Source organism: Diuraphis noxia, unplaced genomic scaffold (assembly GCF_037042655.1).
Source record: "Diuraphis noxia isolate RWA-SAM2 unplaced genomic scaffold, SU_Dnox_SAM2 contig0003, whole genome shotgun sequence".
NCBI lineage: Eukaryota > Metazoa > Arthropoda > Insecta > Hemiptera > Aphididae > Diuraphis > Diuraphis noxia.
In genome coordinates this window covers 57,156,130-57,178,750 of record NW_028301713.1, presented here as the reverse complement: position 1 = coordinate 57,178,750, position 22,621 = coordinate 57,156,130, and the positions used below count along the sequence as shown (strand labels likewise).

The window sequence follows — 22,621 nt, the reverse complement described above, 5'->3', positions numbered from 1 at the left end:
GTAACTATAATGGATTGAAGAACACAACAGAAATAGAAGATATTCTAAACTAATATTTAGTATAATAAAATAATATACTACCTATACAGAGTGATTTTTTAAACATGCTCACCTAATTTGTATGCATTTATTCAAATTTTGATTTTTGAATTTTTAAATATGCTTGAAAACCATATCTCAAATTTGAGATTTTTGTACCACTTAAGAATGATCCTGTAACAGACAACAGTACAAACTTCTGTTTTTTCAAAACTTTATTTGCTACTTATTATTCAGCAGACATTTATTGATGCACTTATCTAAATAAAAATTTAGTTGTTCTTAAGTACCTACTATGTATTAATTGGATTAAGTAGCTACTAGTTATCAGTGTTAAATTAAATTAAGTTAACCAATAAGTAATAACCCTGTGTGGCTGTGTCCTGTGATCTATAATAAGTATATTATTATTGCTTTACAAATTAGAATTAAACACTAATTATATATTCTAATTACCATAATTCAACATTTCAATACCTAGTATAGCAGTATGTGCATAAATAATAATTAATAATAATTGTATTGTGGAATAATTTAATTACTATTCAGTATTCATTCTTTTTTCGTGGTTATATTTGGAACGCAAGTACGCAACTAGAATGCAACAAATATTTTACTTTTGAGTTTTTGATACCTACTCAGTTTATGTATTTTATTAGGTACATATTAAACATTAAAATAAATTAATGTACCTATCGTACGTATAATAAAAAATAAAAATTCGTTATTAGAATTAAATTAGTAGGTACCTAGGTGGCTAGGTAGTAAGGTATGTAAAATAGACCTCAAACATAGACACTGAGAATAGAATGATCGAGAATCAACAAAACAAACTACAGTTACGTTGTTGGATTAAGATTAACATAGGTGCCTATCTACTGTTAAATACGTTTTATAATATTCAGGGAAGGTAATAGTTTTGTGATGTAATCGTGTAATAAACTAATAAATATAATAATATGTGAATATTAAAATGCAATTTCCACTAACTTTCAAAAATTATCATAGTGTGCAGTGGCACCGAACTAATTTTTTTTAGGTGTGGCAATGGACATTAATTTATATCCACCCACCTACCTCTATGCAGTATGAAACCTAAGCCATGGGGGGCAAAGCCACCACCACCCCAAAGACACTACAGATTTTTTAACTTGGAAAATATAATTTTCATAAATAAATACCTATATATTATTTACTGCATTTTTGCATTATTTCAGTAGGCTACCCCTTTATAAATGTACACACAAAAAGTGGGGGTAAAGTCTATGTACAGCATAACTAGTCGAAATAATCCTTCAATTTCAAACTTTGGGGGTGGTTTCCAATGTAAAAGTGAACATCCTTGGTGCATTATAATGGTCAAAAGTTAACATTTTCCAACAATTTTCAAAAAAATGGAGAAAAACAAAAAAAAAATGAGCAAAACCAGTTTTCGACCAAATCGGTTTACTTATATGGTTGCAATTCAAAAACTAACCACTTTAAATACTTGAAATTTTCACCAAATGTTTATGTTAGTATTATCTATATACAGTTTAATTTTCAAAATGCTTTGACTTTTTTTTGAGTTATTTATAGACCACTGAAATTTTCGATTTTTATGATAATTTTTTTTTTGAAGGGTCAGTAAAAAAATTTTGGATGACCAAAAAAACTTGAAAATTTAAAACAAGGTTCCTCATGAGTTATTCTTATTGTAGCTAAAAAAAATTAAAAATCATTAGAGACAATTTTTTTTTATAAGCGTTTATAGTTGAAATTTTTACGAAATCTGCGAAAATGCGAAAATTTGCAAGTAATTTTGAAGTTGAAAAATTATAAATTTTTTTGCGTTTATAACTAAGGATTAAAAATACAACACTAAGTTTTCTATAAGTTTTTCTTCAAGTAGCTATAGAGAAAACTCGAAGCATCATTAAAGGAAAAATTTTAAGTGCTTTTGAATTTTAAATTTTTACGAAATAGCGTAACGATAACGATTTATCCTCAAACGATTTTAAATATTTGTTATTATTCAAAAAGTATAAGTCGTAGATACTTGAAAATTTCACCAGTTATTTAAATTGGCATTTTCTTTACATGATTTAATTTTCAAAATATTTTGAAGTTTTTTGAGATATTGATAGACGACTGAAATTTTCAATTTTTCTGAAAATTTTATTTTTGAAGTGTCGATAAAATTTTTTTGGCCCTATCAAAATATTTGAAAATTCAATACAAAGTTTCTCATAAGTTATTCTTATAGTGATTAAAAAATTATAAGAATACATAGGCACAATTTTTTTTTTAATAGCATTTGAAGTTCAAATATTGACAAAAATTCGTCAACCCATGAATATTTGCAAATTATTTTGTTGTTCAAAATTCATAAAATTGTTTGTATTTATATCTAAGGTTAAAAAATTCAACACTAAATTTTCCATAAGTTTTGCTTCAAATAGCTATAGAGAGAATTTGAAGTGCCGTTATAAGAAAAATGTTTTGAGCGTTTGAGTTTTAAATTTTTATGAAATCGCGTAACGATAACGATTTATCCTCAAACCAGGTATATGTTATATGTATATGTATGATATAAGGTATTATAAATTATGATAACTACATGCAATGTTTTTGGAAAAATTGATTAACCATGCCTTATGCAAAATGCGTCCTAAAATATTTGTTTCAAAATAGAATATATGACAATATGTAAATATAATATATCATAGATTGACAAATCATCTCCGTTCAGAATCGTTTTTCGTATACAATGATACCTATTATTGCATTCAAATTTAACCTACCCTAGTCAGAGGTCCACCCCACCCCCTAATGTACAGCAGAGCGACATCCACTTACCCGCTTTTTTCTAGTTACTAAAATATATTAATTTATAATTTTTTGGAGATGAGTGTTCAGTTTATGTGAATAATTTGGCCATTGGCTGAACGAGGGGGGTGTAGAAGTCCCCTGTCCAAGTTTAAAATGTGCACTCCCAAAAAGGGGGAAAGTGACTGGCCATCGTCATATGAAAGTATACCAAAAATGATGAAAAAATACCCTTTAAATAGTTGGTCTAACTTTTTTATTTTTAAATTATAGGCAATTAACTTTTTTTATCAAAACTAACCTATCGCTCATTTGTTTATATATCTTAAAAACTTTTCAACATTTTGACTTAATTTTGGTATTACAATAATGTTTTCTTTTTATCCTGTTAGAAAAATGTCTACCAGAAGTAGTGCTTCGATTTCCACATATTATATAGGTAGTATCTTTTTTTTAGCAAATTGGATCCAGGTGGTACTTAAAGAAAGTAATTTTTTGATTCTCTCTTATTTAACGCCACAGTAAAAAACCACTGAAAAATTACAAAAGATCTGGATTTCAATTTTGCTTTGCAAAAAATCTTTATTTATCACCATAGAAACGAATAATATTTAAATATCAAATAAAATAAAATATTCTTTCGTCCGCTCAGAATCGTTTTTTTATCGAATGTAATCATTGCATTCAAATCGAATACTGTAAGACTACACTATCCTGTCCGAGGACCGAAGGGACGATGGACAAACTTTCTACACCGCAATGCTGACCTACTCTTTTTAATTTTAAATCTATTTCAGTGTTATATAAACTACAATACTACATAGAACATACACGCAATTAAACAAGCAATGTGAAAATGATTATTATTAAATGGAAAAAAGTTATCATTTACTAATTAACTCGTAGTAAATATTAAATTATTTGGAGTACCTACCTAATCCTTTTAAAAATTAAAATGTTTGATAAAAAAAATGTTTACTTTTTCAAATTAATAAATCGGCAGGACCTAGGATCGACTGGAAGTTTTTTGAGGACATGGTGAAATGTGCGGATATATTTTATTATAATGGTTAATTTATTCGTGGATAAGTTATTCGTGGAGATCATGAAATTTTTATTTGAATTAAATTAAAAATAATTATATATACCAATTTTATTCATCTAATAAAAACATTGTCTACAATATTAACTGTAGACATAGCTACACAGTTTAACACATCCATGTAGTCTTGTGTAAACTACTTTTGAAAAGTGTTTGGAATAAATACTCGAATACTTATGAAAGATATATTTTATATTTTGATTTGTGTCACTCTATTCTTTCAAGGGCTACAACAAAGATTGTTACCAATTCATAAATATTAAATATTGAGCGATATATAACAAATAGTTTGAAAAGTGAACAAATTTCAAATAAATATAATTTTCATTCAAGCAAAATCATGTTAAAATATTTAGTTCTCATTTTGATCATTTAATTTTGTTAACCTATAAATTGTATTAGGTACCACTATAAAAACAAAGTATGTATGTTGTATATATTTTACATTAGCAGTTATTTTTTTTTTATAAATGTAATATGAAAACTAATGGGATGAATGGTGTGGTGGTGTGGGGGCTTTGCCCCTACGGGTCAGTGAGCTTTTCACTATTTGTGCACCCCAAAAAATATTGGTCTAGTTGCGCCAATGAATTTGGCATTAGACGTTCTTTTCATCACACATTATGGTAAAAATTAATTTAACATGATAAATGTTTATTCTAAAATGTTGTTGTGTGTTGAGGTATATGTTTCATTACTCATAAACTTAATGTTTATTTTAATCAAACTTAATTTTCAATAGCTTATGATTACATTCTATAATTCTCAAACACTGTACTAAGGGGTGGCGAGGGAAGGCTTTAGTCCTCTCTAAAAATGGTCCAACCCAAATAAACCAAATATAAAAAATATAACATAGCCCCACATGCTATTTTTATAATAGATAAATTATTATTTTTAAATACTTATAAAATATATTTTTTAATTTTTAAAAATTAACAAGTATTTTATTTATTTATTAGTTAGTTTATTAAGTAATTACTAAAAACAATAATTTAATTTATATTGATCAAACAAAAGTAAAAAGTACCTAGTTCAATAATTCAATCATAAAGGATCATCATGTTATAAAACTAAAATTAAATATACTTTAATTTGTGCATCATTTTTAAAGTTGTTATTTGAAGTCTGTATTTAAATATTTCCTTATTTACATAAAACAAAACAGCCTTTTAGCCATATAGGTAACATTATCAAAACATTGTACCTACAATGCATATATTATCTATTGAGAACTTAGAATTTAAAAAATTTGGTATAGTGTTATAAAATTTAAATGTGTAGTATATGTTAAAATAAATTAAATTATATAATTAAGTAATCTCTTTTGTTTTTGAAAAAAATAATGCATAAAATGTATCTGCTCAGCTCAGAATCCCTTGAAAAAAAAGGTTTAGTGCCAATGTGTCATTATACTATTATAGTTAAGTACAGTATAGTGTAGGAATATTGCAAGAATTTGGATTTGTTTTTTAAATTACTGTATTATTTTGATTATTCTGTTTATTAAACACAAAAGAAATTCACTATATCAATTAATTATTTTATTATCATTGTAGCAAAAGAAAGGTAATGTGTTTAGTGCTGTATATTAAGTATGTTTTCTAGCAAACTGTATAATATAATAAATAAATAAATATATTTATTGTAGAAACAGTAAAAAATATAAAGGAGAGAATACATTTGATATTTCCAATTTGTTCAGCACTTGGACCATTAGAACTCGATATTTTTCAGATATTAAATCCCTTAAAGTACCATCTGCTAAAGAAAGTAATGTAGCATGTGATAATAATCAATGTATACAAACAAATCTAACAAATTTTATATACTTATACAATTAAAGCAATTATAATATTTAATATGCCTTATAATACCATTTATTTTGTAATTTGTAGTTAGTATATTGATAACCATTAGTTATAATTGATAAGCGGTAGTTAGGTTTTTAGATATTTTAAAGGCGAATAAAAAGGATTTTAGTATTTTTATGTTGGCAAAGTTGGTCGGGTAAAAAAAAACAATATCTTATGCGGGAATTTTATTTTTTCAATGTTGGCTAAACTGATCTCCCGAATTTTGATTTTGATGATATCTGCTGTTATCAAAATCGGGAAATCTGTACCAGCCCCTAAATTTTATCATAATTATTATGAAATTTTATTTTTGTTTTAAAATATATATATGTATAGTACCTAAGTTAAATGCTATTAATTTGCCATTCTTCAAAAATAGTGATAAGAACTATAGTAACTTGTACAAAGTGTAACTCTATTACCATCATTATTGATTATAATAATATGATGGTATGTTTTTAACAAAATACTCAAAAGCAATAATATTTAGATCCAACATTGTTAGTAACCATGGAAACATCAAAAAAGCTTTATACTCCATCTTCAATTGAACAATTTAGGCAATGTTTTTATTTTTAATAATAAGATTTATATGAAATTAAATAAATTTTACATAAGATACTATCCACCAGGTAATATATTTTTACTAACATAGGTAATAATATCATATACTTTTTCAATGGGTATGGTAATTGTTTTCCAGGTATTGTTTTTGAATATCAAAAGCAAAAGAAAACAAAGCAAAAGATTTTGAATTTATTTGATATTAATCACGAGTAAGTTTAAAATTAATAAAATAGGTACCATAAATAATAATTTTAACATAGAAAATTACAACACCGATCGACAACACATCAACATTTTAATCTATTAAGGATTACATTTTGAAAATAGGACAAATATAGAAAAACTAGCGGCTCAAATTGCCAGTGATGAACCATTGATCACTCCTAAAATACTGCCTCAACTGCTAACAATCTTGCAAAAACTTAAGGATAAAACATTGTTCAATAACTGGGACCATGTCCATGAATCTTTCAAAATTGACAAAACTCTGAGCAGTGGCCATTTGTTACCAATAACAAATGTATCCATTGACAAATTCGGAAATATGTGAGTAAATTTAATTTGAAATTAGGTAGGTAGATATTAGATATCAAAAATGATGGATGCATAATTATCTATATTCTATAAGACATAATAATTATGGATTACCCTTTAGACAATATTTGAGGAGAAACCTGTAAATTTTCTTGAATTTTAACAATGCACCACTTATTGAATAATTACTGTAGGTACCTATATATTAATTTAAAAAATTCCAACATTGATTTAATAAAAATCAGTCATTAATTTGATTTAATAATAACTTAGATACCAACTATGACTAATTAATTTGTTCGAACATTTGTTTTTAATTTCCAAATAAGTTTAAATTGTATTGTATTGTGATTTTTAGCCTCATTTTAAAAGGTTGTGGAAGCACAACATCAGGGTGGACCGAGGTACTCCTAATTTTCCATGCCAATACCAAATAGTGTGATATTACTAATTTTTGTAAAATCGAGTTAGGTATTTGAAGTAGATATTGAATAAATAGAAAGGAGTCGATCAAAGATTTTATTTCTTCAAAACGTTGTTTCCTAACAATAATACATCGTAAGGTAATAAAGTTAGGTACCTTATAATTTTTTTTTTTCATAATCACGTACCTATTTTATATCTCTTACAATATTTCTGTATTAGAATATTCTGATATTTTTTTGTGTTGTATTAATTACATATCACGTTAAAACTTATTATTTTCTGTGTAGTAACTATAATATTAATATAGCAGTCAATAAGAAACTATTAGTTTACTAAAGTACGATGTTGGCATATCATGATCAAAATATTTATGCCCTTTAACTTAAATACCTAGATAGGTGATTTAATTAATTTTACAATAAAAATATAAATATATACAGGGTGTCCTGCAAGGATTTAATCATCACGACATCTCCCGAAATAATGGAAATATCAAAATTCTCGTTTTGTAATAAGACTCACATGGATAAGAACTACAATTATTTCATGTTTTAATTTATTTTAATGTTTTGGTAAAAAAAGTTAAAAGATAGGTATATTATTATTTTATGTAGTTATATCCAAAAAAAATCACTATAGTCATTTTGCAGAGTTTATTTTTCAGAAAATATTGACGTTTTAAAATTTTATTTTCGTTAATTTACTGATTTTAATTTATTTTTAGTATCGAGAAAAATTGTGAATTATTTAACACCATAGTGTTATTTTATCAAACATGTGAAACGCCGCACCGCTCGCGTATTCGTACGGCCGGCCGAACGCTTTCAGTGTGCCTAGTTAAAATCATATTTTATTTCTTCAGTTCTTCAAAACTAGAAAAAATATTAAAAATCAGGAAATTAATGAAAATAACCTTTTTACCAAAACATTAAAATTTAACATAAATTAAAAGATGAAATAATTGTGGTTCTTATCTCTATGACTTTTATAACAAAACCAGAATGTTGATATCTCTATTATTTCGTGAGATATCGCAAATTCGCAATGGTAAATCCTCGCGAGACACTGTATATAATTCATGACGTTTGATTAAAACCATCTAGTAGGTATAGATATTTATACTAAAAAAAAGTCTAACTTTGCGACCTTGTTCATGATTTAAATCGATAAACTAATATATGTACACGTATATCATAGACATTCATAGTACATGATAAACCACAAAGTAATTAAATTTATAAAAATGAATGTTTGTTTGTTTGTTCGTTATCTATAAATTAAAAAGTCTTTTAGTCTATAGATTAAAAAACATGTTGTATTAAATTTTAATAAAAATTATATCAATTGATTTCTTGAGACTCTGTAGAAGTTTTAGCTTCATTTTTAATCGCAATGTGGTGGGCGGTAACTCATACAGTCACACATTTATTTCAGACTTCAGTTCACGAAAATCGAATATAATAATATTTTTCATAATATAGATAATATAGGTTATAGTGTTGTCATTATTTACAGATAATATAATGGTTATTATGATTGGATATAATTGTTTGTATAACTATTATTGTATATTTTGTATTAATTAGTACATTACTTGGTTAATAAATCTATTATATATAAGCAGCGCCAGATAGGCAAGGTATATTGGCCCACCAAGGTTCAGAATTTTAACCGACCATAAAAAAGTTATCACACAGTTTTTCATCATAATAGGTTTTTACTATTTATTTATTATTATTCATAATATTTCAATATTTAGAGTTAGGGGTATTCAGATATTTTCGGTCATACCTATACCATATTACTGTGAGCCAGCCCAAATTTTTCGTGGCCTAGAGTGTTTAACTCGGTAACTCGCCGGACTTGTATATAAATGTAAAGTTAAGTAACAGCTATTATATTATACATATTAGACTATTAAAGACAAAGTCTATGATCCCTCCTATGTATAGTGTGACTGTAAAATTCTTATCTCGGCTATATACAGTATGCACTCACCCTCTGTTCCGTTTTATCGTCTAATACTCAACATTCCGAAATTTTTCCCAAAACTGCATTATATAATTTACAAGTACAAGAAAATATTGTTCTATACGTCAACAAAATTTGAAGCACATAATATTGCCTATACTCAACGCCTGGACTTGTATAGCAATAAAGTAATATTAGTAATATTGTGTACTTAAACTACCTACCAACCACGGGCTAAATTACCTGTAGTCAGTATAGCACTTATATCATTAGTATATTTCAATAATTAGTTGAAATAAATATGAATTACCGGATTTGCGCGTGTACTTCAGTTGCGCCACTGGAAGCTACGACCGGACGTGCAAGATTTGGAACACCCGGACTGGCGAGGAAACGTCGACGCTCGTCGGGCACGAGAACGCGGTGTACATTGTGTCATTGGCCATCGCGGAAAGGTTAGTAAACACTTGCTGTATGCCCACTTAAAGCAACAATACCCACCATGATGCCATATGACTAAGCAACTTTCATTCAGAGAAGAGAGATGATACATGACCCACTGAATAACTATACATCCTGCACAATCCATATCACCATAAGTATATTATATCTCTATATACAGGGTCATTATTTTAAAGCAGAATACTCGATATATTATGTACTCAATATATAGGAAAGTCATTCACTATAATTACAGCTACTATAACTATATGTAGGGTCTGAGCGGCATGTGATAGAATAATCACCCTGTACAGAGACACCCCAGACGCTATATCGGTAGGTACTTACTCTTAAAATCATCTCTGCAGGTCCAAAAGTATCTTAGACACACATACTCACCCTCAAGCATTAGTCTTCTCGCCGAACAAAGCTGCGAAGACGTGTGTGAGTGAAAAATCTGAACCAAACTCAATTTTCCAGGGTGCTGACCGGATCGTTTGACAAAACGGCGCGGATATGGTCGCTGGACAACGGGGGCGAATGCTTATGCACCATGCGTGGACATTCAGCCGAGGTAGTCGCGGTGGCCGTTTATCAGCCCACGCAGACAATAGCCACTTCGTCAATGGACCAAACAACCAAGCTGTTCAGCAGCGTTACAGGTCAGTGTTGCTGCAGAGCCTGTAAATTGTGCTAATAAATTAGCAATTTATAGCTATCATGCAAGGAGAAGCCACGTCGTGGACTAAGTTATTACTTATGATAAAGGGCCCGGATAACTCTTGGACTATTGGGATGCAGTTTTTACGGATTAATAGTTTAAGCACTACTGTTTCCTTCCACAATGATAATAATATTATCCTATAATTTCCTTATAAAAAATCTTAATTAACTGTCACCCTCACCTCCCACACTCCTACTAAAGAAAATAATAAAAATACTTAATTTGTTAAAAAGAAAAAAAACACTGAGATTTGAGAATGCCATGCTGTATATTAAAATATAGATGTTAATTTTTATTAGTAGATAGAATCTATATATAGTATATATATAGTATATCTAGTACAAAATCCAACCTTAGGTGGCTAGGTAATTAACGTAATTATTACGTATATAGATAAATAACTATTAACTATTAGTTGGAACACCTCTATAGTCTATACGCATGTTTCATCACTGTTCACAGGCCAAAACGTTGCCACGTTGAGGGGACATAATGGCGAAGTGGTAGTCAATCAGTTTAACGGTGATGGGTTGACGGTGATCACTGGTTCATTTGACAACACAATCAAAATTTGGGATGTCCGCACTTCCAAGTAAGTTGACGTCAGTAATTGGTTGTATCGATGGTTAATCAGTCGCGTATTTTCAATTTTCTGGGGGTGGTCCAATAGTTCCAACATAGTATAGATAAGTGCTGATATTAAGAAGTTTTTTAATAGATTATAAGAATAAAAAATAGTTGTAATCTTAAAGTACAAAATCCAAGCGTCTTTTTTTACAAAGTTCATCTAAAATGTCTCTTGATAAGAGAGTCTTTACTATAAATGGACATATTATCAGCGTTTTACCTAAATACATTTAGTTCGTCCGATCTATCTTGAGCCAAACTCATGACCATCTTCAGATCAATATAGATCTTTTGAAATTGTTTCGAAAGTGATAACCAAAATCCAAATACTTTTGATGTTACATACAATGCTATAATAAATTCTGATTGTAAATTCGAACTTCTCTTAAACTTTGTGTTTTATGAGAGGTGTCAGATATATAATCATTCCATTCAGAAATTATATCAAGAGCTTCTACAACGCATTCGAATAGTTCCAAAACATCATTTATTGAATGATATCAGCTGTATCCACAGAGTTTCACAACTTATTTTTAATGATCTTTTTGATAACACATTTTCTGATTGTTCAATAGCCAATGAAAGCATAGTATAGTACTACGGATAATAATTGACTAAACTGAAATAATAACTATTATCGACTATCGGGCGGGCGATACGGTTTTATAGGATTATTTAAGATTATATCTACACAAAAATTATAACGAGATATGAATGGTAGATTTTCGGAATAAAAGAAGATAACCAATTCATAATATTATATTACGACTCCACGTGGAGCCTCATTGATTACTTTCTTCACATTTAGCCAATAAAATAATAATATTATGTTTTAAAGGAACCTTTTCGTCACCGACTCGCGGTCCTGTCTCCTGTGCGATACAAAAATGTGCCGCAGTCAAAGTGTTAACTATCTATACTTCTATAGTTTTCAATTTTCAATTTAAAAAATTACCAAAATATGCAAAAATATGCACATTCAAATTTTAGATCTGATATCGTGGCACCGAGAAATAAATTTATTTCGCACTTTGCTATATTTAACAATAATTAAACAAAGTATGCAAATGCTACAAGTCCCTAAGCCTATTAATGATCAATGAATCTATATTTAATACTGATACAATCATTATTTTTAGGATATCACATAGTTTATTTTTGTAAGATTTAAAATAATAAAAATTATTATAAAAAATCAAGGTTCCTTACTTTGGTGGTCATTTAATAACTTCATCAATATTTATATCTTTTGTTATTTTTTACATGCTTTTCATTAATTCGCAATGTTTCATTTCTGTTGTCATCAAATCTTGCGAGTTTAATTTAAATCACTTCTACATGATCTAAGAGGCTAAAATTTTGTATGGAAGTATAGGGTCGGTGACAATACATGACCCCGTTGTCAATTATTGACTTGGACAACCAGGTTTTTTTTAAAAACATGCTTTTCTTAATTCTACTTAATACATGAACTAAAAAGTCGAAAATAAACTTACTTTTAAAACAATTTCTTAATGAAACTTCAAGATTATCAAGATATTACTAAAAGTGTATCTAAAATGTATTTGTTGCAAAATTTTTAAAACTTGTGAATTACAAAAAACGAAAAGCAGGGGCTCCTATGAGTCAAGAATATCTCTTACAAAATTGGAAGTATGATCAATAATTTTTAAAATACTTATCATAAAGTTTATCTAATGGTTCGGTTGTAGAGTGACTTGTGCCCCATGCGCCATGCTTTTCGTTTTTTGTAATTCACAAGTTTTAAAAATTTTGCAACAAATACAATTTAGATACACTTTTAGTAATATCTTGATAACCTTGAAGTTTCATTAAGAAATTGTTTTAAAAGTAAGTTTATTTTTAACTTTTTGGTTCATGTATTAAGTAGAATTAAGAAAAGCATGTTAAAAAAAAAATTTTTTTTTAAATTAATTGAATGCCAAACACTAAACAATTAATATTATACAGTACAGGTGTACTGTGTCATCATATATAATAAGTTTCAAAAACTTACTTGTTTTATAAAATAGCTAGAAGTTCCTAGGTAGTATACCAGTGGTGTAATTACAGGGATGCACGACGGTGCACTTGCACCCCCAGGTATTATGTAGCAGATGCAAAGATATGCTTTTGCACCTGCAGATGCTGAACTTTATACCTATTGAAATACAATACCAACTAAATTTCATCGATTCGTTGATTTTTTTTTTAACTTATTTAAAAATGTTGTATCACTTTAATTAATTTCATATAAATATTATATTTTTATATGTATAATGTACGAATGTACCATATATAGTACAGACACAGCACATAAAGTATTTAAAATATAGGTACATACAGATTTTGATATTTGTTTATGTTATATTGTTATCAAATATAAATAGATACCTATAGCACACGCGAGCAATGCAATTAGCTTTAAATATGAATAATATGACTTAATTTATCATTACGATTATTGGACCGATAACATTTTGCACCTGCTGAAATTTAATGGAATTACGCCAATGTAGTATACTGTATAGTTTATATTATTGTAGAACTAATTAATCCACCATTCCATTCAGAATTTAAATTATTTTGAAAAAATATTATTGTTTCTTACTAGTTACTAGCGGGTATCATAGAATATAGATTGGGCGGTTTGCGTTTGGGCGAATTGCCTTTTTACCCGTATAATAAAAGTAATGTGTTTAGGCGAGTTAACCGAGTTTCTTATGTGTTTGGGCGAGACAATATATTTTTTTTATTCTTGAATTTTGTGATCGGGATTATCATTTTTCGTATTTTGTTTATCATTTATCTTTAGATTGGACATAATTAGTGAGCGAAGGTTCAACGTAGTACTGATGAGGATTCAATATTATTAAACAAGTGATTGACGTGCAGTGCGGACGGTGCGACACAATATAAAAGATAAAATTGTAATGTTTATAAGATAAAACAAAAAACAAATATATTTTTTCAATTTTAATTACATTTTAACTTCATTTTTAAAAAATCTAAATCATTTCAATTTTTAATCATACCCGTGGAATTCACGGACTAAGTCTGTCAAAATAAGAGGGAAAATGGATTGATAAAATACAGCATCCCAGGGTATTCAAAACAAATAATAAAAAAAAGGTCGCCCAAACGCATTACAATGTTTTAAAATCACTCGCCCAAACGCATTATGCTGAATTGCCCAAACACATTGCAATTTTTAAAAATTCGCCCAAACGCGTGACGCCCTATAGATTATACAAAATATTTATAATATATTAATCATTATTACACATTAAACTTAATCTACAGTATTGAAAATGGATTCCTTTAAGCGGACTATACATTTATAAGAGTTTTTGTTAGTTAATCCTAAAAATTGTAATCGGTTTACATGGTATGCGTTTTCATCTCGCGTTTTTGACGAGCGGCGCTGGCGCGTCAAAACCGCTCTAGTGTGGCGCGGCCCTTATATTTATCTGGATCCAAAGCTTTGTAATATAGATAATTTTATCTAATTATGTATAGATGTACAGCAACATTATATGGCCACACTGCTGAATTGACTGCCTGTCACTACGACTTCAGTTACAGAGCAATCGCCAGCAGTTCATTGGATGGTACAGCCAAGTTGTGGGATGTGAGGAGGACAGACAGCTGTCGTCACACTATTGCTGGTCATACAGACGAGGTAGAGAAATATTCAATATTGTTTACTAGTTTCATAGAACCAACAATTGTTAAGTTTAATTGTTATATAGGTGCTAGACATTTGTTTCGATTCAGTTGGTCGTCGAGTGGCTACGGCGAGCAGCGATTGTAGTGCTTGCATCTGGGATGTAAGCAGTGGCGACTTGATTTCTGCAATGATGGAACACACAGCAGAAGTTACAAAAGTATCTATTCAATTTATCTGAAAAATCTAAATTTAATAAAAACAATAATTTGTGATCTCAGATTTTTTGGGAACCTGCTGGTCATCATCTGCTCACTGCATCACAAGATCATAGTTCTAAGTTTTGGGACACAGAAACTGGAGAATGTTTGCAAGATTTAAAAGGACATACTGCTCCCGTATTTTCGGTCTTAATGAACTACCTAGGTGATACAATATTGACGGCTTCTAAAGATAATACTTGTTGTGTTTGGCAACAATTCAATTCAAAAAATAATTAATACCTAATATAATTTAATTATATTTTAAATTTACTAATTGTTAATAGAATAGTTAATTATATCAGACTTTTTTTACAACATTAGAATGTAATTATTATTTTAATTTTTTTTTTTTTTTATGAAATATATTGCCATCCTTGAATTGATCCATCAATTGTAGCTGACAACAGTGTGTTATGTCCACACATCGGTAACCATAATGTACTGCTTGTAACTATATTTTGACACAAATCTTCATCCTCAGTAAACATATGTCCTTCATGTTTAAACTTGTGTTTCATGTTTGTACGACAATCAGATTCTTCTATTATATACACATTACTGTCAAATCCACTAACAGCATAATTTTGTGAATTGGTAGGGTCAAGACTAATGTTGATATTGTTATTACATTTTGTAAACAATTCTTTTTGATAAATTATTGGGGTCTTACAATTTCTCAAATCATATGTAAGTAAAGTTCCAGAATTAGAAATTGATGTCAAATTTAAAGTCGTTGTTTCTTTAGAACTTGTATATGCAGTGTTTAGAAACCATTTTGCATGATTATCAGCCTCTGAAAGATAAAAATATAATTAATTAGGTAGAATGAACAATTTAACAATAGAAGAAATAAGATTGTTGTTGGATTATGTACTTTTATTTACATTTAATATATTTTTAGAAGGGCGTTTAACCTTCTTCTTTAATCTAACCTTGTAATGTTACATTTATCAATTATGATACAATATTATAATATATTCAATATGTTGAACATTGGAAAACTATAGAAAGAAACAAATAAAAGTACAAAATAATTTAGTTGTTTGAAAACAAATAAAATATTACTATAAAATCTTAATACTGTTATGTAAATGTAATGTTTAATTATTCATAAATTAGGCTCAATAATTTAGAGTTCAATACTTAAGATACATAGTTCAAAATTGTATATAAATATTTTATTTATGTTAGAAATATAATTCAGTAGAAAGGCACATCGCCTAGATTTTTTTATGATAATTTATACAAATTTATTTTTTCCTAAATTGTTAAAAAAAATTAATTCAATAGGTAACTAATTTATTAATAGTTATTTATCTACTGACAAAATACTATGTTTTGTCCCATGAGAGAACATGTGTGAAAACAAAAACTGGTTGGACTTTGTGCATCTACTACCAAATTTTAGATAGGTGACGGTCGATGTTAACATCAGCAAAATGTGTACGCATGAGGATATGCAATGGCTTGGTCGAATGAAGGAACTCATTCTACAATAGCAGATTTAACATGTTCTCTCATGAGTTAGAAAAAGTGAATTCGGTTATATAACTTAAGGTTACTTTAAAAATCAATTAATAATACAAATTTTCAAATATAGTACCAGGAATAAGTTGTATACCTAAAAATAAAAACATTATTTTTGGATAAATGTATTTAAATTACCAACAATCGTATTTGGAATCCTATATTAAAATACTTACCAGGCAAATTAATATTTCTCACATGCTGACCACTAGTTAAATCATACAGATCAAATGATCCATTTTCCGAATTTTGAACAACCAATTCATTTTTTGAAATGAAATGTGGTGTATAAGTACATGCAGGGTCGTTGGTCACATCTTTGATCATGAGCGTTTTTGTACTTTTTTCAATGTCAAATACACAACCTGTTTGACAAGCATTTTCTTTTCCCCAAATTATTAGGGTATCAGTTGTACAATCAACAGCTAAATGTGCATTTTCCACTTTGCTATCAATATTCACCAAAGGAATCATTTGATCTGAAAATATATAATACATATTATATATTAGACAATTGAATGACTTGATATGTTTAAGTTCTAAATAACTATAATTTTGTATACTTGCCTGATTTATGGGGATCCATTTCATATATTGAAACTTTACCAACTCCTTCTTCAGACAAAATTGTTTTAGATTTTCCAAATAGGGTTTTCATCTGTTAAAATTGGTAATGTATAATAATTATGTTTCTTTATATGTCTAATTTCAATGATAATATAGTTACCAAAATACTTAAAATTTGTGTTTACATCTATTAATTGATTATCAGTTAAAGTGCCACATTTGATTTTCAAATCTCTACTCGTGTTTATTGAATCGTGTTCATTTTCAATTTGGAACAGCTTGCTTGGAAGTTCCAAATTCAAAACTTCAAAACAATTTTCTCCTGGTTTTTCACACGCTAAACACACCGAAGAATCACAACTCAATTCCATTGAAAATACTGGTTTATCCACACTAAACATTTGCAGCTTATGATACCTTATTAAAAAAAAATATACATATCAATCCGTTAAAATTTAATAGATGTTTACTATATTTAAAAGCGAAGTTTACCAATAATATTCTTACCTTTTAAAAGAGTCAAAAAACCAATCATCAAAAACGTCTACTGATTTCGACATTTTTACACTTTTTCAAAGTAATTATCTTGGGTAGGTTATTCGTTAATTAAATTATTTTGAGTATTATGAGCAAAAAAACATTGGTTAAATCGGTTAGTACTTACTAGTAACTACCATAGTTATATTAGTTCGACATCGACATTTCGAGCGATGGCTAATGCCTCATACAAAATGTCTGTGAAAGTGTGAAGGCTGAAGATACTAACTAGCAGGCTCCCGCGGATGCTTTCGTACCACGATTTAAGATACTATCTTAAATCGTGTTTCGTACTATAGCTGTACTATCACAGTACTACTTATCAATTTTGATAAGGTCAATAACTGATTTGGCAAACGTGGAGTTGGTTCCCGGGTCAATTAAATGTGTACGAATTGGTTCCCGAAAAAAAAAACTTTCCAGTATATAACTGTTCGAATTGGTTCCCGAATAAAATTACTTATCTACTATAGATACGTATATGTACAATCGATAATCTTGATAATATTTTATTAGGTTTTACGATGTCTGGGAAAGTTTATAAATATAATTTAAATTATATCACTCACTTAAATTAAAGTCAAAAAAAATTGCTGAAAAAGAAAAGTTTATCGATGAAAATATTTAAAAAATGAGAGAGGGCCAAATTTCGAACCTACAGTTCGTTAAAAATGTGTGTTGTAAGTTCATACCACACTAATTTTTTTTCAAATATTATTTACCTATTAATACTTATTATTACATTATAATTACTTATTTATTACAAGCACAATTATTATTATTGACAAATACGTATATAGCGTATATTATGTATATATTAATATATTATACTAAGCAACATTTTTAACCATACCTAGGTATTCCAGATAGCGTTTGAACTATTCGAACTTATCTGAATTCTAGACAGTCCTAAGTCTGAATAAATGGGAAGGAAATTGTTGCTTGTTGAATATATCATAATTATTTTAAAAGTTAATTTAACAAGATTGTATTATCATGAAAGCTTGCGGGAACCAATTCGTATGTTTACCTGTAGACAATCCGGGAACCAACTCGTATGTTACCTGTAGACAACCCGGGAACCAATTCGACAATTGGGAACCAATTCGTAGTCGTCCACTGATTTAATCATAGACCTAATAAGGTCTATGGATTTAATGCATATTCTATTACCTATCTTGAAAGGGGTTTTAGTAAAAATATTTATCAGATATAATTTATAATTTAAGACCGATAAAAATAAATAATGGACAATAGTTGTTATTATTATTGAGGTTAGGTTAGGTTAGGTTATTAGTTTTTTTTAAATTAATATCGATAAACATTTATTTTTTGGGTAGAAGATCATGAAAATTTAATACAAGGTTTTAAACATATTGTTACAATAGCAGTTGAAAAATAAAATAAATACATGGTCACAATTTTTTTTTACAAACATTCAAATTTTAATTTTGACGACATACGTAAAAATCACGAAAATTCGCAAATCATTTTATGCTAGAAATTCATAAAAGTTTTTCTTTTTTAATCTAAGATTTGAAAATTTAATATAAGGCTCCTAAAATATTTTTACAATAGCAGTTGAAAAATAAAAAAGGCGGGTAAGTCGTGGATGTCGCTCTGCTGTATAGTAGGTTACAAGTGGATTACTGTAATGGATGGAATTAAATTTGAATCCAATGATATTATATCATTGTATACGAAAAACGATTCTGAGCGAATGTATAGAATAGATTATAGATTATTAAAATTTTTCAAATCTTAGATTTAAAAAGAAAAATGTTTATGAATTTCTATTTTAAAATAATTTGAGAATTTTCGTGATTTTCGTGATTTTTACACATGTTGTCAAAATTCAAACTTTGAATGCTTGTAAAAAAAAATTGTGACCATGTATTTCTTTTATTTTTCAACTGCTATTGTAAAAATAATTTTTAATAATCTGCTTATAATATATCCTAGACAGATAAACCGTTTCCGCTCAGAATTGTTTTTCGTATAGGGTACAATGATATAATATCATTGGATTCAAATTTAATTCTATCCATTATCAGTGGTCGAAATGGGGGGGGGATACGGAAGGATGACATCCCTCTACCTTTTTGTATTTACATTTTTCATCTCTTTACTTATTTTGTCTAGAATAACGCATTCCTCCTAAGACTTGTGTTTTAAAATGAAATAATTATTATGATTTTTATATTTATACCTATGTATAAGAACACTTTTTATTTTTCGTATAGGCCGTTTCGCAATCTTATTATCTATATAGGTACCCGTATTTAGAGCCACGGATTAAGAATTAACATGTACCTTATAGTCGTGTTTAGAACTAATAATATAATATTTTAATATCAAAAAATAGTAACAATATTGATGATAATAAGTAGGGACGTAGCAACTAGCAATATGCTAAAATATCTAAACGTCATTTCTGACAATATTTTGATGCATAAACAAAATGTGAACTATGAAAAAAAAATACTATACAATAAGGTATGATTGGTATGAAGAATGTTATGATTATATCAGGAAATCTGAATTGTAAGGCATCCCTCCACTTATCTTGAGCCATTTCGACCACTGTGACCATTACAACCCCCCCACTTGTAACCTACTGTACAGCAGAGCGACATCTACGACTTACCAGCTTTTTTTTTTTTTTGACTGTCAATAATTTTGATTTTATATTACTTATTTTTTAATAGAAAACAATTATATTTTTACAGTCAATAAATTTGGTTATTAATATTATTTAAAACTACCGGACATTTATTTTAACCCAGTTAATTTGAGTATAGGTTATTTTTGCACCGGTTCTAGTGACGTGGATCATTTGTCACAGGATAATATTTACCGGATCAAATGTTGTGGAACCTAGTATTATAGCTGAGTAGCTGACCTAACTATAGTTAACTATAAATAAAACAGCCAATAAGAAAATTGTTTAACCTCAGCTGTTATATTATTTTACGAGTTGAAAATTGCAATATTTGAATGATTAAATCTAAAAAATATATTTATGTTAAGCTCTATTAGTAATTTCTTGACTCAATATTGTACCAATTTTCATTTATCATTGATAAGTTATTAAAGTGAATGAAAATGAAAGATAGATTTACTATTTGAAAAAAATTCCAAAATCAAAACAAAGACACTCCGAGAGTGATATATTTTGTGTATTTTATTCATAGGCGTAAATTGGGGGGGGGGGCTTAGCCCCTCTAAAAAATAGTATAGCCTTGTTATAAATTTCTAATGTTATAAATTATAAATTATAATCTTAGCGTTAGCCCACCCCCTTCTAGCAAGCCAAATTTACGCTTATGATTTTATTATTAAATTATAAGTTCAAAATATATTATAATATTGAAAAACAAATAAGTGATGGCTTATTTATCAAGAAAATATTTTTCCTCAACTTGCATTAAGTCGCACGCTCTAAAATTGTTTGTTATTTTTTAAAATTTGTTCATAACAGTATAATACTCGATACTCGTAATATATTTTCATGTATTGTATTGAGTAGGTATGTGCTGGGAATATACAACAACGAATAATAAAAGTTATAAAAAAAAACTTATTGAATGTTCAAAATAAATGTACTATCCGATCACAGAACAAACTAGTTAGTTGTTAAAAAGTTTTCCGTATAAATTTATTTCATTGGTTTATATATTAATAGATTTTGATTTTAAATCCTGAACAACGATAAACAAACAGTAGGAAGTAATTGTCGATAGATTGAAAATACACAGCTTAGGAGTATTTCAGTCACTTAAATAATGTTTAACTACATATCATATAGTACCCATATAGGTAGAAAAGAAAAAAAAGGTATGTAAGAAATAAATATTTGTCTTTGAAACTGCATTTTGTAATCAGTACTGAAATCATTTGACTTTGATGGTTTTACATACTTGTTCGTATATACTAGGTGTACCTACTATTAAGTTATTATAGATCACTGCTGCAGTCGTACAGATCCATAGTTTTTATTTAATTATTTATATTTTAATTTTTTTTTAAATTTAAATAAACAGGCCTCGGTGTCTATGGCCATTATTGGCATAAAAGAAGTTTAATGGTTAACAGTTGTTAAGGATACAGTATTTAGATATTAAATGAGCAAGAACAGATTATCAACTATTTAAAAGATTGGTTTTGATTAAAAAGGTCATCACGTGACTTAATGGTACCTGGATGGAGAGCTTCCGACACGATATTTGATATTATATGTAAAAACGACATTCGGATACAATATGTTTGATTGATGATAGGAGTGTACCGCAACTGGCGCATATAGCTGGGTTTTCTTGCTTCAACAAATACTGCAGGCGTGTTAGCGATGTATGCCTATTTCCTATACGCATTCAATTTATTGCGATTTCCATCTTTTTATCATCAACATTTACTTAATTCACCGTTGATGTAACTTTTTAATAACCAAGAGGGAGTCTGTATAATTTCGTTTTTGATAACGTCAATTGCGTGGTAGACATATTTTTATATTAGGTACATAGGTAACATTTAAAATTATAAATTATGAAAATGAAATTGTTAGATAATAAAATTGTATAAAAACAACTATGTTGGAAACACGACCATCCAAAATAATTTATAAAATTATTAGTATAAATAAATTATAAAATATATACTATGCGACTCTTATAACTAAAAATTAATATTAAAACTCAAATCGTATTGATATTTCAATAGATTAAATCAAAAATCGTAGGTAGAGTTTTCGGGGCAATTCAATAGTTTGTTTTATTTTAAATAGACTACATGAAGTGTGTTCTTCATATTTCTCTTTAAAAAATTCATCTTTATTTGGCATCGACGACCTATATCCATTAGCACTACATAAATTATTGTCATTATTATAATATTACAAAGTTATGTAGTCCTTAACATAGGCTTAAAAATAAATAATTAATAATCGTATTTTAGTTAATCAGATAC

General features: G+C 28.3%; 2 protein-coding genes across 3 annotated transcripts; one reads left to right on the top strand and one right to left on the bottom strand.

Annotated features, from left to right (window-relative positions):
• Positions 1-6,086: 6,086 nt before the first annotated feature.
• LOC107172598 (uncharacterized) lies at positions 6,087-15,342 on the top strand. Of its 2 annotated transcripts, XM_089223055.1 has the most exons (9): positions 6,087-6,437; positions 6,509-6,581; positions 6,700-6,918; positions 9,636-9,758; positions 10,225-10,406; positions 10,931-11,060; positions 14,615-14,777; positions 14,848-14,982; positions 15,044-15,342. In XM_089223055.1, exons 1-9 carry the CDS (start codon positions 6,398-6,400, stop codon positions 15,260-15,262), a joined length of 1,284 nt encoding a protein of 427 aa, XP_089079181.1. In that variant the 5' UTR covers positions 6,087-6,397; the 3' UTR covers positions 15,263-15,342. The 2 variants fall into 2 exon arrangements, with proteins under 2 accessions (XP_089079181.1, XP_089079182.1); XM_089223056.1 differs by lacking the exon at positions 6,700-6,918 and having other exon boundaries at positions 6,088-6,437.
• On the bottom strand, positions 15,259-18,697 carry LOC107166689 (integrator complex assembly factor WDR73-like). The gene is made up of 5 exons (XM_089223057.1): positions 17,627-18,697; positions 17,305-17,536; positions 17,120-17,210; positions 16,729-17,031; positions 15,259-15,818 (listed from the first exon to the last, which is right to left on the bottom strand). The coding sequence occupies exons 1-5, from the start codon at positions 17,677-17,679 to the stop codon at positions 15,379-15,381; spliced, it is 1,119 nt and encodes a 372-aa protein (XP_089079183.1). The 5' UTR covers positions 17,680-18,697; the 3' UTR covers positions 15,259-15,378.
• Between the last annotated feature and the right edge of the window lie 3,924 nt (positions 18,698-22,621).

Excerpts from the sequence above, each read along its gene's own strand:
- LOC107172598 (XM_089223055.1), top strand. The coding sequence starts at position 6,398 with ATGAAATTAAATAAATTTTACATAAGATACTATCCACCAG. Across the intron at positions 6,582-6,699 it reads TTATTTGATATTAATCACGA|GACAAATATAGAAAAACTAG; the intron begins GTAAGTTTAAAA and ends TTTTGAAAATAG. Across the intron at positions 10,407-10,930 it reads GCTGTTCAGCAGCGTTACAG|GCCAAAACGTTGCCACGTTG; the intron begins GTCAGTGTTGCT and ends CACTGTTCACAG.
- LOC107166689 (XM_089223057.1), bottom strand. The coding sequence starts at position 17,679 with ATGTCGAAATCAGTAGACGTTTTTGATGATTGGTTTTTTGACTCTTTT. Across the intron at positions 17,211-17,304 it reads CTGATAATCAATTAATAGAT|ATGAAAACCCTATTTGGAAA; the intron begins GTAAACACAAAT and ends CAATTTTAACAG. Across the intron at positions 15,819-16,728 it reads GAGAAATATTAATTTGCCTG|AGGCTGATAATCATGCAAAA; the intron begins GTAAGTATTTTA and ends TTTATCTTTCAG.